This window comes from Danio aesculapii, chromosome 8 (assembly GCF_903798145.1).
Source record: "Danio aesculapii chromosome 8, fDanAes4.1, whole genome shotgun sequence".
Classification (NCBI taxonomy): domain Eukaryota; kingdom Metazoa; phylum Chordata; class Actinopteri; order Cypriniformes; family Danionidae; genus Danio; species Danio aesculapii.
Window position 1 is genome coordinate 9,709,176 of NC_079442.1, and position 19,543 is coordinate 9,728,718.

General features: G+C 34.1%; 1 protein-coding gene across 1 annotated transcript; it reads right to left on the reverse strand.

The window, feature by feature from the left end:
* Window positions 1-4,560: 4,560 nt before the first annotated feature.
* eif2d (eukaryotic translation initiation factor 2D) lies at window positions 4,561-17,696 on the reverse strand. The gene is made up of 15 exons (XM_056463148.1): window positions 17,501-17,696; window positions 16,593-16,783; window positions 16,422-16,505; window positions 16,255-16,345; window positions 13,879-13,986; window positions 13,519-13,775; window positions 13,328-13,445; window positions 10,477-10,522; window positions 10,283-10,389; window positions 9,943-10,098; window positions 9,763-9,852; window positions 8,639-8,734; window positions 8,277-8,397; window positions 4,810-4,984; window positions 4,561-4,725 (listed from the first exon to the last, which is right to left on the reverse strand). The coding sequence occupies exons 1-15, from the start codon at window positions 17,554-17,556 to the stop codon at window positions 4,655-4,657; spliced, it is 1,767 nt and encodes a 588-aa protein (XP_056319123.1). The 5' UTR covers window positions 17,557-17,696; the 3' UTR covers window positions 4,561-4,654.
* Between the last annotated feature and the right edge of the window lie 1,847 nt (window positions 17,697-19,543).

The window sequence follows — 19,543 nt, forward strand, 5'->3', positions numbered from 1 at the left end:
TTCATGGCCACGAAATCACACTTGAGCTGACCGCGAGCTGTTTGTTTACTTCCGAGCATGCGCGTGCACGCGGTTGTTACTAGATCGGATACGTTTGCGGCCAGAAGTTAATGAGAATTATTTCTATTATTTATTAAATTACCTAATAAATTTTATTTTTTGTACCGCACCCCAACCATAAACCCAACTGTCAATGTACTGTATAAAATATAATAAAAATATTAATTAATGTTATACAGTGTCATAAAAAAATGTTGCTTTATTAATGTGCATATCGCACTCCCGACTGGCCGCATATCCGATCTAGACTTTACCCATGTACGCATGACGCCTACTTTGTGAACAGAATGCTCAGACTATGAAAATAGCATATATATTTAAAAGCCCAAACACCTTATATGCGATTGACTTTCCTTACTTGAAGGAATTTCATACATATCACAAGGTATTTTGCCAAAAAAAAAGACAGGTAAGCAAATTTAAGTTATTTGGGGCTAGAGATGGGTTACACATAGCCGGACTAGATTGGGTCTATACTTCACAGAGAAACTGAAACTACGTCTATTACTTGCAGGAACCTCATAAACGTTATTGACTTTTCTTACATGGCGGAGTATCATACATATCATAAGCTTTATTTAGCAAAAAACAACATGCAACCAAGTTTAAGGTTATTCGGGCTAAAATTGGGTTACACATAGCCGGGCTAGATCTGGTCTATACTTCACCTAGCCGGTAAAATGACGGCTATTGCTTGCTGGGAACCTGCATAGGCTGTGAATAACAGGTAATGAAGTTTTAAATAACAGTCAGTTTGTTGCACAAAGCGATCGTTTGATGGCCTGTGGGAGGTCTGATTTGCATGTATGTGTTTTTTCTCAGTGATTGCAGCCATGAGACGCACTCGGAAGTGAAAGTGAAACCTGTGAGCACATCATTTAAATGATCATATCGCATTTTACAGTTATGATTACGACAAGCATTTCATTTGCTTTTTTCTTTCATAGCGAACACCGTGTTGTGCATAAATGCTTACTGTGTCAGTATAACAACCCAGAAAAGTGTTTGCTTTAGCTGGGCTCATAGCCCTGAACCTCTTAATATAAATTTTCTTTTGGGCTGCTGTAACTTTTAAGAACTTTGCTTGAAAAGTTTATTCATTACAGTAAATAAGTAAAAAAAAAAAACAACAACAATAAAATTAAGGGAGGCAAAACCTGTGATGAAATAATAGAATTCACTGATGTTAACCAATGTTTAATCCATTATTAGAAATAACGTAATAACATGCTTGCACATGCCACAAAATTATGAAGGTTTATAAACAAAAAAAATCCATAGTTCAACTTCTGCTCACAGAGACATCAATAATCAGTGTATGAACCTCAACAACGGTGACAATTAACAAAATGAATAAAACTCACAAACATTCCAAAAAGGATACTAAAAGTGACAAAATCAACAACGTCAACATAAACAGCAGAATTAAAACCAAATAATAAAAACGGTAGCATCAATTACCTATATAATGTATTCATACTGCAATGCATGCTGGGATTTTAGTACTTTGCCACACCCAGCAAGTGTAAGGCGTAGGCCAGATCTGGGCCAGAATAAAAGCAAATTGTGGCCCAGAATAGGGTCAGTTCTGGTTCATTTGGTTGAATTCTGGCTAATATGTGGTATTGCTTTGGCTTTTTTGTGGCCCAGATCTGATAAACAGGAGCGGACCACCCTAGAGCCATCAATCTATTCAGTATGTGCTCCAGATGTAAGTGTCTGGTGTGGGCCGGCTCTGGGCCAGAATAAAAGCAAACTGCGGCCCAGAATAGGGTCAGTTCTGGTTCAGTTGGTTGAATTCTGGCTGATACGTGATATTGCTATGGCTTAATTGTGGCCCAGATCTGGCAAACAGGAGCGGACCGCCTAAGTGCCATCATTCCATGTGGTATGTGGGCCAGATGTAAGTGTCTGGTGTGGGCCAGATCTAAGTCTTAGCTGGGAACCTACACCAGTTGAACAACCTTTTCTGTGATACAGGGGAATTTACCCCGTTGCTGCCAGGGGGTCAGTTCAGCATCTTGCTGGATAACCTACAAAGGCATTTGCATTCGCATGCCACTTCACCTATGTTCTTCAGAACACTTCAGAATTATTTTTGAGGGCTTTGTGGTCTACAGTTCATGGTATATGTCTCATTCAGCAACAGTGAACTTCAGAGTGCAGATTATGTTCAAGGCGCTGCCACTGTTTGGGCAATAATCTAAATATATAAAACATAAATCTATAAATTTGACTTAAACTGCAGGCCTAGTTTATTTTATACACATTCTAGTATGTATTCATTAGCAATACATTCTGCAAGATCTTTCTTTCTCTTTCAGGCCACAAGATGGCACTACTTCAATAGTGCTAAACACTGGTGCTTCTGTTCTTGGTGCCAAAGTACTTGTTTCTTTCCACCCACAGGTCAATTCAGGTCCATCACTCTGCTTTACACAGATAAAATTTGATTGCAAGTGGGCGCCAGTGCCCAGAATGCACACTGGATAATACGACCCTGTTCAGGGGACATATTACTTACAGATGACCCCAACAGAAACCATAACTTTGTATGTATGATTCAGGAGAAACTTTCTGTTCACAGAGTCATTCATAATTGCCAAAGCACAGTTTCCATTTCCTTGGTAATTATAGCATTACATTGCTATAATTTCTTTTGAGAAACATTGGAATTTTGCAATGCTAAGTGTATTTTAAACTAAATTAGACTAATTACTGGTGAGCTGAACAATTGGTGATACTTAACCTTTACTTCTATGTGTGTACATGCACACAACCACATATTGTCCACATTTACTACCCTTTGTAAGTTATGTTCAGTCGAAAAACATCCACTTAGTTAAACTGCTGTGAAAAATTGATCAGATTTCCCCCCCACATTTTTTGTTGCATAAATCTGTTAATCAAACTCAGTCCTGATCATAACTAGAATTTTTTTTTTTCAATCCAGGATTTTGCCTCTTTAATTGCATAAATTATGTCACTGGTTTAGGGGGAAAACACAAAGTAACTTATTTTCAATATAAAAGGTAATTGTGGACTGGATTTTTTTTAACCTTTTATGTCGTGTTTGTGCAGTATCAGACAATTTTTTTTTCTCCCATATTTACTGATCATGGCTGTTTTTGCCCCATTGACTTCCATTCCATTACAATGATTTTTTTATTGCAAAGCTATGACACTATATTATCATGCATACTGGTTTTTGCTGTTGGGTTGAGGAAAATTGTAATTTTTTTACTGATCAGTTGGCATTAACCCTAAAAAAAAAAAAAACTGTTTTGGCATTTACGTGGTGTTCTATGGAGTACAACAGCAAATTATAGTGTGTTAGTGTGACCTTTGCACACTTACCTTGGTGCAAAATATACACCTCAGCTCTCAGTACTACATGGAGTAAACAAAAACAAAGTGTGTTTATGCACCTGCTGCCTTTTGATATTGAGAAGTACGTATGGCCTGTGTGTGGCCTTGTTTTTTTTCTTGGGGGCACTGTTTTTTGTTTACTCCATTAAGTTCTGAAAGCGAGGTAAGTGTGATTTGTGCAGTTTTAGGCAGACTTTTTAAGTTAAACCATTTATACTAAATTGATGAATATAACAAATTATCACATTTAGCAAAAAAAATGTTCATGATGATTATGATGTCTGATGATTTACTAGAAAAAACAAAAAATGAAGGAAAAAAAAAAGTATTTTATTATAATGGTACCCCAATGAAGATAATATTGGTTTGTCGAACTAAAAATAAAACGGAGAACATTTTGGAGCTTTAATTAGGCTTCAGTTTGTAATGTTTTTATACAAACATAATCAGTCATCATTGATTTCATACATCATTTCAGTTACCCTCTTTCAACCTGTTACCATGTGTACTTTTTGTTATCATGTTAGTTCTTTCTTATATCATTTTAATATCAGTTATATATAATCAAAAGTGTGAGATAAGGTTAAAGGTGTTTCTATTTGAGCAATTTCACAGTTAATCCTACAAAGCACTAATACTAAATATGCTCCATACAGTATATACACAAATCTGCAATGACCCAAGCACCAACCTTTTCCATTTTAACAGTTTTATCTCTCATTAATCAATCAATAATAAGGCTGAAATTGTCGATTTTGAGGTTTTTCTTCTCTTTTTCTATTTTCAGGGTCTAAACATACTGAATGCATAATAAGGGTTAAAAATAAGTCAACAAGCTGATTCCTGATCCAAGTTCCATTGTAATTCACAGCTTGTGACAGTATATACTTTTCTTCTACAGATTCTTGGCAATACATCATTATAAAAGATGAAAGTCGTTCAAAAGAGAGGTATGATTAGTTGTATCTCTTGGATCGGAATGCTTAAGGCACTGCCATCATGTCAAGCTCTAAAAGAGTCTGTTCATTATGGCTGTTAATGTTATTTTATAGTTATTGTATGATGATGAACTGGGCTCTGTTGAGGTAACATTATCCTGAAAATGCGATCAAATTAAGAGATCACTCAGAATGAAATAAGATTTGTTTAATAAACAAATTATCTTGTAGTAGAACAAGACAATACCATGTTAAAGCAACATATGATGCTTCTGGTGAGATGCTTTCTATTTCTTCTTGCCTGGTTTTGGAGCTTTGTCAAGACCTTGCACATATTTCCGTGGGATCTGATACCGATCTGTAATAAAAGAAAATATATACACTTACAAACAGATTGGAGTTACAGCTACAGACGGTCACATTATGTTGGACTATACACTACCTAGCAGCAGTTTTCCAACTTGTTGAACCTGGTTTCCCTGGATCTGCACCAGGACTCTGTTTTTGGCTCCTGGGCAATCATGGAGGACACAGCTGGCTTGAACCTGATGCTGCAGAGCATCTGCTACCATAGCTGGATCTAAACCAAATGCCTCCAGATTCTTAATTACTGTAACCTTAATAAATAGGAGAATGAGTCTTATTAATGTTTACATTAAACACAAAAAAGCATACAGTTGAAAACAAAATTATTAGCCCTCTTATGAAATTTTAATTATTTTAAAAATATTTCAATTTTTATATTTAGAGATTTTTTTCAACATATATTAAAAAATTTAAACATATAAAAAAAAGTTTTAAAAATTTCTAATAACTAGTTTATTTTGTCTTCGTCATGGTGACAGTGCAAAATATTTGTCTTGTTTTGCAAGATACTAGTATTTACCATAAAGTGCAGTTTTAAGGCTTAACTAGGTTAATTGAATTGGGTTAACTAGCACAACAGTGACTACGTTTACATGGACATCAGTAATCGAATTATTTGCTTTAATCTAATTAAGAGAATAATAAGACTAAGTTGTTTACATGAGTTGCTTTTCGAGTGTTACTTTCTTGATCCAGTTTTACATGTTACAGCACATAGATTGATTAACATCATTGCGTCGTCGCGCTATCCACATTTCCTCCGGAGTTCCTCCGAATTTTTAATTTGTCGACTTTAACTGTAGCTTGGCACTTTCACTTTCATTCACGAACATTTCATGCACGCCCTCCGTGACAAACGAGCTATTGGATGCAACTATGAACTGCTGGAAGAGTTGTTTTAATGGAAGTTCATACCGCAAGCTGAAAGGAAGAAAAAAAACTCAGCATTTCACGATGCAGGTGTCTGTGGTCTGTGTGTGTGTGGACTATCCTGTCGCAAAACGCAGCGAAAAGTCCTACATGACGGTAATAGATTGATTAAGGTGTTTACATGCCTGTACTGCACTTCAATAATGAGACTAAAATCGGCATACTCCACACTTCTTAATTCGATTTCTCTTTAATTCGATTATGACCTCAATCTGATTAAGTTAATCAAAAATTGCTGTTTACATGGTTAACTTTTAATCAGAGTACTGTCTTAATCGTATTAAAATCGAATTATTGGTGTCCATGTAAACGTAGTCAGGGTTTTGTTCTGTAGCCAATTGAGAAGAATATACATATATACACACACACACACACCGGCCACTTTATTAAGTACACCTTACTATTACTGGGTTGGACCCCCTTTTTCATTCAGAACTGCCTTAATCTTTGTGGGCAAGGATTCATAGATTTAACAAGTTACTTCAAATATTTCTCAGAGATTTTGGTCCATGTTAATATGATAGCATTACGCAGTTGCAGCAGATTTGCTGGCTTCACATCCATGATGCGAAACTCCCATTCCACCACATCCCAAAGGTGCTCTATTGGATTGAGCTCTGGTGACTGTGGAGGCCATATGAGTACAATGAACTTATTGTCATGTTCAAGGACCCAGTCTGAGGTAACTTGAGTTTTATGACATGATGCATTATACTGCTGGAAGTAGCCATCAGAAGATGGGTACGTAAATTGTGGTCAAAAAGGGATGGACATGGTCAGCAACAATACTCAGGTAGGCTGTGGCGTTGATACGATGCTCAATTGGTACTAATGAGCCCAAAGTGTGCCAAAAAAATATCCCCGCCACCATTACACCCCCACCACCACCAGCCTGAACCGTTGATACAAGGCATGATGGATCCATGCTTTCATATTGCTAATGCCAATTTCTGACGCTACCATCCTAATGTTACAGCAGGAATTGAGACTATTGTCCAATTTTGGTGAGCCTGTGCGAATTGTAGTATCAGTTTTTTGTTCTTAGCTGACAGGAGTGGCACTCGGTGTGGTCTTCTGTGGCTGCAGCCCATCCACCTTTGAGGATCAACATGTGTTTTTAGAAATGCTCTTCTGCATACCTTGGTTGTAATGAGTGGTCGTTTCAGTTACTGTTCCCTTCCTATTAGCTCAAACCAGTCAAAAAAGGCATTTTTGGCCCACAGAACTGCCGCTCACAGGGTATTTTCTCTTTTTCGGACCGTTCTCGGTAAACCCTAGAGATGGTTGCATGTGAAAATCCCAGTAGATCAGCAGTTTCTGAAATACTCGGACCAGCCCATTAGGCACCAACAACCATGCCACGTTCAAAGTGACTTAAATCCCCTTTCTGATGCTTGGTTTGAATTGCAGCAGATCGTCTTGACCATGTCTACATGCCTAAATGCATTGTGCACTGAGTTGCGGCTATAGTGGTTTCACAGGAGGGCTAACAGTTTTGACTGTCCCGACTGTCTCAAAATTCTGGAGGGTGCAGGACATGGTAATATTAATTCAGGATGCTATACAATATGCTAAAGTTACAGACGAGATAATTATAACTATGTCCCTGATCTCTGTGTGGCAAGAACCCTCTTTTAATTAATCCACATTCTTTTTCATATAATGAAACTTATGAAAAACAATGCACGGAATTATGCCAAGAGGTTTGGTGACAGAAGCTTTATTGAGAAATGTAAAGTTTATTTGGGATGCACGTACACATGCCAAACTTCCCAAAAACATCCCTACTAGACTTCCTTTCATTGTTCACTCATTTCATATTCCTACTTATCATTTAAAGAAAGGTGCACTGAAAAGGCTTCCAATGAAATGAGGTGTTTTTGACAGTTAACAAGATGTTTATTTATACCATCATTGAGAAATGCAACCAATTTATGTTATAGAATTTTCATAAACACAAAAATGTCATAATCTACAAAAATGGACATCCAATGTCATCTTAATACTCTGGTAAGAAAAAAATCAGCAGTTGGCTTTCAGACTTTCAGAATCTCCTTTAAATGACTCAATGGAATTCTGTGAATTCTGATCCCAAACTGGTTTGAGCATTCAAACCTCTTACTATGACAGCAACTCCAAGATGAGCGTCAAAGAACCAATAAATATGAATAAAATCCACTAACCGAGTAATCCTTGTATGAAGGAATCAAGGTCTAAAAGTTACAAGAAAGCTACAGGCAGGTAAGTATTTATTAAAGCCAGATCAACACTCACTCCAGGACTGTGGCTCTCCAGGACCAAACTTGCCTACACCTTCTGTATATAGCCATAGATTTATTAGATTAGATTCAACTTTATTGTCAATACACATGTACAAGTAAAGGCAATGAAATGCAGTTTAGGTCTAACCAGGAATGCAATAGCAGTAAGTGCAGGATACAGGTATAAGTTATAAAGTGCAGTTATAGAAAAACTATGGTCATAATTAATGATGGATGTACTATGAACCTTTTACACAGGTTGTATTAGCTATGAACACCTATTTACAATAGATGAATATGAGATGTATATGAATATCATGAATATGAGAGAAGGAGTATGATGACTCCATACCTTCTTATTGGAGCCCCTTGAGGCCACAGTAATGTCTATAGGCTCCATTTGTCCTTTCTTTACCACAGGAGACTGACCTGGAAATAGAACCTCATGGCACGCCTGCATCCTGACGAGAGTCCTGCATGTACATAGAGAAACTCTTTATATTCAAGTGTTTTTAAGATCAACAATTCTGATGTAATTAGTATTTTAGAAAGACTTAGTTTCTTTGCTTTTGTTGTTGTTACCAATCCATATTTTAGAGATTTTACAAATCAGTATTGCAGACTAATAAAATAAGCAGCTGACAAAAAGAAAAGCTGATTCTGTTTGTTATTTTATTTTATGTTTTTACACATCATAGCCCAGGTTTATGTTACCTGCTAATAAGATCATCCCATTTCAACATCTCCACTTCCTGGTACTCCGACTTCTCCAGCAAACAGTCACAAAGTGTAGGGTTAATGATAACATAACTGGTAAACAAAAGAAGAGAGGAAGTCACTTTAGCTGAACCTTTTGATTGTTGAAATCTGATACATACATACAGTATCAGGGTTTCTGCAGGTTTCATCAAGTCAAATTTAAGACTTTTATGACCATTCTGAATGACATTTTAGACTTATACAGGGCTTAACACTGATTATTATTTCTAATGGCCCAGTTGGACAAACTTTTTTTTTTGCTTGCTACAAAAATAAAAAAAAATAAAAAAATCTAATGTAATTACTTCATTGCGACATACTTTGTGTCAAAACAAGAAAACTCTAGTTCTTTACACTATTTTCAACATAATATTTATTTTTTATGACAAGTTTAACATTGTTAAAGTATATTTATTGTGGAGGCAGTTAAATAAACAGTCCAAAATATATATTTGTGGGCTTTTGGTCCAAATTGGTCCAAGTTTCACGTCTATTTATAAATATTATGTCTACTTGCCCTTACTTCTGTTTTTGTATGACTGGAAGATAACGTAAATGGATAAATTGCTCTGTTATTATCATGAGGAATTGTGTAATTGCTTTTAGTTTTCTTTCCCTGATTTTACTAAGATAGATTGTTGGTGGTTGAATGAATGTCGGCCCGATTGGGTAGCTTTACTTGGACAGACGAAAATTAAGACCTAAATGTGACCTGAATTAAAATGATTTAAGACCAACAACTCAATATTTCAGTGAATTTAGGACTTTTTAAGGTCTAAAATGTTGTTTTTGAAATTTAAGACATTTTAAGTATTGAAGCACTAAAATCATGAAAAAAAAACATGCACCTTTAAACATTTGGGGACTGTTATATTGTAACTTCTTTGGAAAACATAATACAGTTGATCAATGCAAGGCATCCTTGCTGAATTCAAAGTAAATATGTTTAATACAAAGATATGCACATTTAAACTAAATTTAGTTAATCAAAAGTGATCATTTTGAAACTTTTTTTCAAATATTTTAATATTCAAACTGTTGAACGTGACATAATAGTTGCCAAGCACTTTTAAACTTACTTCTTATTTATTTCATTGACAAGTTCATTTTTCTTCACATATTCTGTGATGATATTCCTAACTTCGCCAGCCTTTAGAGATGTCCCCTTTCTGAAACACAAAAGGTTATTACTCAAAACCTCAACACTCCCCCTAACAAACTAAAAAAAATTAATAAATAAGATGTTTCCACTCTTTAACTTTTTGTGGGCATCCTGAAAAAGTGGCTCCAGGCGTGCAGTAACCCCATAAAGTGGTGTGATTTCCGGAGGTTGATATTCAACCTCACAAGCCCCATCACCCTCTTCAAATTCTTTCTCTGGTGCACAGTCCTCCGGTACTCTGAAAGAGCATAACCTGCAGAGTATAAAAATAGAAATAAATAAACAGAAACTTACCTCACAATTAACACATACTCCATACTGACAAAAATATCAGCAACAAACATTTTTATTTATTTATTAATGTTTATATTATTAAATTATTATATCATTATTATTACATTTTACTAATGGATTAGATCAATTATGCGACTACATACTTTGGGTTTCTCCAGTCAACATCCACAATGCTCTCTACACCTTTGCTCAGCTCCTTCACTTGAATCAAACGGTAATCTCTTTGCATGATTTGCAAAAACTTAGAAAGCTGAAGGAAAAACAAAAAGGACGATAGTGATAATTGAGATAATATAGCTTATAGATAATACAATCTTATAATCTGTGAACAGCCCACCTTTTTATAACTGGATTTCTTGATATCTAGTTGCTTTCCTCTAGGACTGTGGAGTAAAAAGGAGAAATTGTGAGCAGCTTTTTAAAATTATTATTCTGAACAGTCAAAAATGCATTCAATTAAAGCATATAAATGTAAAAAAAAAACACTTATTAACCCTTGTGCACTGGTTCAAATGTACTACCCTTTTGTTACGTTAGGGGTGAAAACATCCACTGAATTAAACTGCTCTAAAAATGCATTCGTTATTTTGTGGCATAAATCTGTTAATCAACCTCAGTCCTGATCAAAACTACTAAATTGTTTAGAAAAATCCAGAATTTTACCTCTTTAATTGCAAAGTTTACAAATGAAACACACAAAATTACATATTTTCAATATGAAAAGTAATTGTCGACTGGATTTTTTTTGCCTTTTATCACAGTCTTGTATTAGGATTAGTAACGACATTGGATTTGATGCATTGTTAGATTTTCATTTTTTTCTCCATAATTTACTGTTGGTGCCTTTTTTTGCCCTACTGACTTCCATTATAACCACATTTGATAATGCATAAATACACAGTCTTTGTTATTATTTACTCTTTGTGTGTTCTGAGAGCTGAGATGCAAATTTTGATTTTCTCAGACACGTCAAAGTAAGTGCATAAAGGTCACTCTCACACAATCAGAGACAAACATACACAAACACTTTAATTTGCTGTTATACTCCATATAAAATCCAGAAACTAAGCTTTTTGCACAGGTCTATCTAAAGGGTTATGGTTCCAACTGATGATCAACAGTGAAAATGACAAATGTTACCTTTTCCCAACACAGAAAACCACCAACAATCAAAAATACATGATTAGATTGAAAAAAAGTGGTAATAATGGAAGTCAATGGGACAAATACAGCCATCAACAGTAAATTATGGAGAAAAAATGAAAATGAATAAAAAACAATGCATCAAAGGCAATGTTGTTTCACATGTAACAAAAAATCCAGTCCACAATTACTTTTTATATTGAAATTCTGTCATTTTGTGTTTTTTCACCAAATCAGTGACATCATTTATGAATTTGTCAATTGAAGAGTAAAAATCCTGTTATTTTTTAAGCAATTTAGTAGTTTTGATCAGGACCGAGTTTGATTAACAGATTTATGCAAAAGAATTTGAAAAAATATATGAATCTGATGCATTTTTACAGTGGTTAAATTTAGTGGAATTTTAGTGGAATTCATCCCTAACATAAAAAAAGGTAGGATATTTGTCCAGAGTGTATTGTTGTTGTTTTTTGTTTGTTTGTTTGTTTTTTTTTACTTCAAAGCATTTTCCTAAAAATATGTGTCAAAACGGGTCAAAAATAATTCTGCTAGCTATAACACAGAAAAACCTATGGACAAATTAAGACACAAAATCACCCCAGAGTGAATGAAAACATCCCCAACAGTACATAAGGGTTAAAATTATGATTAAAATTGTCATACTGTAAAATATTATTGTAATTAAAAATATTTAACTTTTTGAAGTTATTCATTTAATAGCAAATTACTTAGCATCACAATCCTTCTAATATGCTGAATTGGTGCTCAACAAATTTTTCTTAATATTATTAAGAACAGCTGTGCTACTTAACCTTTTCATTCATGGGATCAGTAATAAACTGTCCAAGACTAATTCAAGATACTGTGATAACTACAAAGTTCGAAAGAACAGAATTAATTTAAACAACAAAAATACCTTACAATATACAACCCCAAATAAGCTAAATTTGTGGCAGCAAAGAAAACTCAAATAAAAAAGAAATAAGTGATGTCTAAATTTACTTTGCATTGTATTTCATTGCAGACAAGACAACAGCACATTATTTATTTTTTTAAATGAACACATATTACAATTTTGGTTCCTGCAGCACATTTCAAAAAAAGTTGAAACAGTAAACCATTTACCACTTTGTATTATTGACATTCCTTTTCACAACACTTAAAAGACATCTAGGGACTGAAGACACCAAGTGGTGCATATTGTGCTCTAAAATCTCTATGTACTTTTCAGCATTAATAGTGGCATCACAGAAGTGCAAGTTACCATTGCCAAGGGCACTGAGACAACCCCATGCCATGACATACCCAGGCTTTTGAACTTGTTGCTGGTAACAATCTGGATGATGCTTCCATTTCTCCCAAAAAATATCTCAAAAAAGTGATTCATCTGACCACAGTACATGTTTCCACTGTGTGATAGTCCATCCCAAATTCCTCAGAGCTCAGAAAAGTCAATGGCACTTCTGGACATTGTTAACATAGGGCTTCCTTTTGGCACAGTACAATTTTAACTGGCATTTGTGGATGAAGCCTGAGGGATCAGAGATCACGGTAGTTAAGCTTAGGCTTGCACCATTGTCCTTTACCCACAGAAATTCCTCCAGATTCCTTGAATCTTTTAATCATGTTATTTTGAAGGTAAAAATATCCAAAGGTCATCCTATCTTTCTTTGAGGAACATTGCATTTAAACATTTCAATAATTTTTCCACATATTTGTTGCCAAACTTTCGATCGTCTGTCTATCTTTGCTCACATAAATCACATAATTATTTAACCAATTTACCTGATTACTAGCCCTAAATTGCTCCTGTCCCAACTTTTTTGGAATGTGTTGCAGGTCTGAATCACAAAAATATATATTTAAAAATGAAATGAAGTTGACCAGACAAAACATGAGATATATTGTGTGTATAATGTCTGCAATGATGTATAAGTCAAAGTAAATTTTTTAAATCTATAAAAATAAGACATATTTTACACTAGTATCACAATGAGAGTACTAATAGGGATGATTTTTACAAGTAATATAAGTGGAGAAATTACCAGCAGGACACCATGTGGTTACGCAGGAAGGTGCTGGTCAGCAGTGGAAGTTCCGACTTCTTAACTTTAGTCTTGAGTGCATGGAGGAAACACTGCAACAATAACTCATCCATCTGCTCTGTAATGAGACAGACAGACAAGTCAAAACACCTATAAAAATGTCATGTGACACAAAGTCAAAGACAACTCACCTTGTGGAGATCTAGAATCACCCTCTTCTCCATCAATGTTTTCTCCCTCTTTATCCTCAACCGGTTCTTCTTTCAACACCTCGTTTTCAGCCAGCATCAGCTCCTGCAAGCTTTGACAAGACGTTTCCACTGCAATATTTTCAGAGCTGTCTTTCACCTCCTCTTCTTCCTCCTCACATTCCTCCCCCTCTCCCTCCACTTGTGTTGGAGAGTTTGTGACAGGTATAACCGGAGGATGCGTCTTATCCCCAAACGCCCTGTGGAGAATTTAAGGAAGAAGTCTGTAGAAAGTGAATGCATTAAGTGACAAAAACAGAAATCTAAATGAAAGTAAAAACAAAATCTTTCTGTAAAGCTCACCATAGCTGGTCCATGTATGTGTGTAAAATATTCACTCCCTTGCCCTTCATTTCACTGTTTCTCATCTCAGCACTTGACATAGCTGCTGTGCCAACAGCCACTGGTGCCCTTTAATACAAAATAAAAGTCACAAAATAACCATAAACAACATTTTAATGCATTTTTTTATAATGGAGACCTAGTGCTTAAAGTTTTAAAAGTTAAACAAAAAAAAGAGCAACAATCAGTTACTTTTCTGCAAGATATTATCAAATGTATTTGCTCAACATAGTACAAATTAGCATGGTGATGTTAAACTTATTTTATTTTTAATATTTTTTGCTAAACTCAAGGTAATTAATAGATTGAGGATAAACAAAACCCTTTTTTTGCAAGTTATGCTAAATTTGCTCACCATGTAAAGACCTAAATATATGTCCTCTCTGGTGACTGAAACTGACATATTTGACAGTAGTCGTAATTGTAGTTTGGTTTATTATTAATTATACATTTAGTCCACTTATTTATCACTCTTTATCTTTTTAATAATTTAATTAATTATCAATAATAATTAGTGATTTTAGTTATCACTAATTATTATTTTAAAGACTGAATCTAAAATACAATAAAGATAAGAAGGGGAAAATGTTTTGCAACAGAAGATTATGAAGTAAAGAATTTGTGCATTTATAGGGCATTTATTGTGTATTGTCATACACCCAAAGCACATTTACTATCATATGAGTGAGTCTCTTATCACCACCACCACCAGTGTGCAGCATCCACCTATAACAGCAGCCACAGGACAATGGTGCCAGTGTGCTCACCACACACCAGGAGCAGGTGGAGTGGAGAGACAGAAATAAAGCCAATTCAGTACATGATTAGGAGGCCATGATAGGGTAAAGGCCAAGGTAGGGAATTTGGCCAGAACACTGGAGTTACACCCCTAATCTTGCCAAGAAATGCCATGGGATACTTAACGAAAACAGAGAGTCAGGACATCATCTGGTGCTCACTGACACTATTGTGTCCCCATCATTACACTGGGGCATTAGGACCCACACAGACCATGGGGTGATATGGCCATGGAACTTTCAGGGCACCTAAAACAAAGTTGTTTTTTTTAAGCTAATCACTATCAATGTAAGATTATTTGTTGAGAGCTCATTGAATGTTTATGAAATCTGTCAAAGAATCAAGGAACAGCTGATTTAACAAGAAAAATGTTCTCAAGAAAAAATTGTGATCGATCATACAGCATTTATAAAACTGCTAACTTCACATTGTGACCTGTTCATTATAAAACTAAAAAGCAGTCAAAGAAACGTACAAGGAAAAGTTACTGATTAAAATAATCAGTGTGACCCCACCATACTGCTAAATAATATTTTGTGCATGAATTAATTACAAAAGCTTGTTTACATGACAAAATTAATTGTTTGTCATAGTTTGACAACCAAATGTTATAGTGTAAATGTGGATGCATTTGTTTTTGTGTTAATTGAGATAGGTAGGGCTATGTTGCAATTACTAATTTGTTTTGTAATTAGCCTTAAATAAAAGAAAAAGAAAATAACAAATTAAAATAAATTTAACTGACAGTATAAATAGTCACATTTGTGAATTGGTGCAGTTAGTTAATAGTTAGCTGGTTAATTATGAGCATTTATACACACATATATACTTATATATAAGTGTAATATATAGTAATATACTGTGTTTATAACTCTAAATTTAAATTTTTCTAAATTAATTTCTCCATTAATCATTTCAGTCTAATAAGTCAACACTTCATTTATCTCAATTTTTCACTGCAAAGGAATTATTGCAAAGGAATAATCTTATTGAAAGATCTTAGAAATTATCTTTCAAGACAGTTTTAAACAGTACAATTTCATACTGTGTAAGGCTACATTTAATTATTGACTATTTTAATGACATTTAATATTAATTATTATATTAAACGTTCAATGATCATTATTTGAAAGATGCTTTTTACAACAGTTTCAGACCAAGTCCCAAAACAGCCAGTCAGCATCAAGGAGCGTGTCTAGTAACTAAAAGGAGCAAGGTTTTGTTAGGTTATGGATGTGTTTATTTTAGTGCTTTTAAATAACTTAGGTTTGGAGAAATTCAACTCAGTGCACCTTTAAGCTATTTTGTTACATATTTGTCTTACACAATAACAGAAAGAAAAAAAAATCACCTTTTTAAAAATAAATCCACAGTTCAATATCATTCAAAAATATATGCAAAGCTAATGTGGTTATAAGTTATAAATGTTTACCCAGTCCAGTAGTGGGAAGTTTTGTTGTATTTCATGTTTCACATGATTTGAGATTTTAAGCGGAAATAGAATAATCTATATAAGTAAAATGCAGTGGGCAACCTTACCTATTCATCACAAGAGTGACAGCACAGCATTCGCCTCGATTAACCTCAGGAAGACCACTAGTGGATATCACTACACCTGGCAACATGAGATCTGCAGGAGAGAAATTAGTCAGACATGTTCTTCAAAACACATAAGCATGTACTAAAAAACAAAAACAGGAGCTGACCTGCTCCACCTGATAACTTCTGCAGGACTGGTGGCCATGTGGTGAATGCTGGTAGCATATTGGGACATCGCCATAGTGTGTACACTAAGGGAAAAAAAAAACCAGACACAAATGCGCATTTTAACACACATTACCTTCACAACAATGACTGATTGTGAACTGCAGACTCACCTGTTGGAAACAGTTGTTTCTCCAGTTGAAAAAATATGGGATTTTTGTGAAGAACATACAGAGTGACTGCATCTCCTTTATGTGCATAAATTTTCACTATATTCAGCTCTTCTTTATTTGGAACAAGCTCATTCAGCTCCTCCACTGACAGAGAAGGGAAAGCAGCAGACATATCAGCTCTCAGCTTCCTCCTGATGAGCAGAAATGGCCACAATGATCAACATGACAATTATGATCTTAGCTTTAGCATCTACTGTAAGACAATCACATGGAAACCGTTAAATAATCTTATATGTTTACCGTCTTAACAATCACATAGTAAATTATTATTGAGAAAGCCAGCTTTATACCTTCACTTATCTTATGTGAAGCTTTTCTTTCATCAAATAACGTTACAAAAATTCATCCTGGGTATAGAAACGTATGTATTATCGATGAAAAAAATAAACGATAAATAGAAATCATAATAAATTATGCAGTAGCAAAAGATTTTCAACATTACAAAAAAGTATCATACATTCAGAATTTTTTGTAAGGTTTTTATGCAGACAACGTATGTGGTCTTGAATCCACGCATACATACAACATACATGTAACATACCGTTACATACATACAAACAAACATTAGGTTACATACATATACACACACACACTCATTCATTCATTCATTCTGTCATTCATTCATTCATTCATTCATTCATACATACATACATACATACATACATACATACATACATACATACATACATACATACATACATACATACACATAAGTGAGAAAGCAATGAGCATGAACCAAATTCATTAATCTAAGTTATGCCTTGAAAGTGAATGGTTTACTTTTAATAAAGTAATTTATTTCTTTCACTTCAATTCGTTTTTAAAATCTATGTTAACTGGTTGAATACCTGTCAGATCCCTTGATAACAGTGTTAGATTTCACGCGAAAAGCTTTTGCAAACATCTCTGTATTCGGATGAAGTATTTGGAAGAAGCCTCTTAAAATGAACTACAGCGGTGAATTTGTCTTTATTTCCATACTCTAAAAACAATAATTTTACAGCTATCGCCTGCTGTTCTCCGAACGGCATGCACGTGGGACACTGAATTACGTCCGGCTGGAAATACTGGTTCTTGTTGAAGGGACCGACAGATCAGTAATCAGTAACAGTAAGAGGTTTAAATCATTGTTGTTACATGGTTTGTATTTTGTATGTCTATCTGTATTTCACCCCCCAAAATAAACAATGATGTACTGACGTAACTATGTTCCTTTTCCTTTTTAATTAACGTTACCATAAAAAGGTTTGAGGGTTGCCAAGTCCGCTGTTTTACCGCAAAACTGGGATATTTATAACTAGAACCAGACATAATCTGTCGACTTTTTTGTTATTTCTGCGCGTAATTATGTAAAATAAATAAATAAACAAATAATAATAAATAAATAAATAAATATGTGCATTTATGTGGGATTATTTTAGGAGTATAGTAACTAAAAACTTAAAACATTAAACAAAATAATAATAATAAAAAAACTTTTATTTGATGTTTACCATTCAAATCTAAGTAGATCTACTTATTTTGTGAACAAAGCAAGTATATTATAACTACTAAAAGACTTAAAATATTAATTTGCAAATAGTATTGTAAATAAATCAACATTTGCATATTAGTGAATAATATTATTGCAATTAATATAAAAAACCTATATATAAATATACAATATAAATATATTTACACACATTTACACAAGTAAATTGACTGACTCGATGATGGGCTAAAAAATCTGTGTATTTCTGCACAAGCAGATTAGATGTGACTGTGAGCCTACTTGCACTTGCCACAGTTGTTTTATTTTGTTTCGCTCCTCTAAAGGTAGGTCTATTGCGTTAATTTCTTTATATGATTGTGTTAAAATCATTTACTCTACCGAATTTATTTTATTCTATTATTTTTCAATTTATTATTTTATACTATTAATGATTAAATAAAAAAACTGATTAGGAAACTAAGCACACTTTTGTAAGATGCAGCGAGAGCACATGTTTTACTTTTTATGGTAACAGATTGACAAAGCTCTCAAAGTTTCTTTCTAAATAACAACTGCAAAAGTATGTGTGTAACAAATGGGTTATTTTTTAGTTTTTCTCCTGTTGCGCTCAACAAACAACCAAATGAACAGAGAAGGGTCTCTCGACCTTAAGGTTAACTTTACACCTTTCTCCAGGAGATTGTACACATTTCCTGTTAAAATATAATAGTTTTTATAACTAACTTATAATAACTGATATCTTTTATCTTTGCCATGATGACACTACATAATATTTTACTAGATATTGTTCAAGATACTAGTATTCAGCCTTAAGTGCAAGTTAAAGGCTTAACTAGGTTAATTAGGTAGGCAAGTAATGGTAATTAGGCAAGTTATTCTATAATAATGGTTTGTTCTGTAGCCAAAAAACAAAAAACAACATAATGTTTAATAGGGCTAATAATATTGACCTGAAAAGGTTTTTTTTTTTACATTAAAAACTGTTTTTATTGAAGTCAAAATAAAACAAATAAGACCTTCTCCAGAAGGAAAAACTATATAAGAAATACTGTGAAAATGTCCTTAATCCATTAAAAATCACTTGAGAAATATCTTGGAAAAATATCTATATGTAACATAACTATATGTATTTTACTAACATGGCATTTTCTTTAATTCTTTAATTTTTTTTATAATTATTTTAGTGATTTTTATCTTTATTAGGATCGGAAAGTCGGGCAAGCAGAGAAGGTAGGGTATTGGTAAAGGACCCTTAAGCTGGGAATTGAACTTACATTAGTGTAAACACCTTAGGGTTATGTGTTGCTGCTCTAACCACTATAGCACCAACAGGTTTTGATTTTGAGTAATAAAGGCTATTCTGATTGGTCATTGGGATAGTTTGGTGAAGTTTTGGCTG

What these genes read in the sequence shown, in the direction of transcription:
- eif2d (XM_056463148.1), bottom strand. Translation starts at nt 17,556, where the DNA reads ATGTTTGCAAAAGCTTTTCGCGTGAAATCTAACACTGTTATCAAGGGA. An exon ending in ACATACATGGACCAGCTATG is followed by an intron (nt 13,776 to 13,878) that starts GTGAGCTTTACA and finishes AATTCTCCACAG; the next exon opens with GGCGTTTGGGGATAAGACGC. An exon ending in AGTTGGAAAACTGCTGCTAG is followed by an intron (nt 4,726 to 4,809) that starts GTAGTGTATAGT and finishes CTTTTATTACAG; the next exon opens with ATCGGTATCAGATCCCACGG.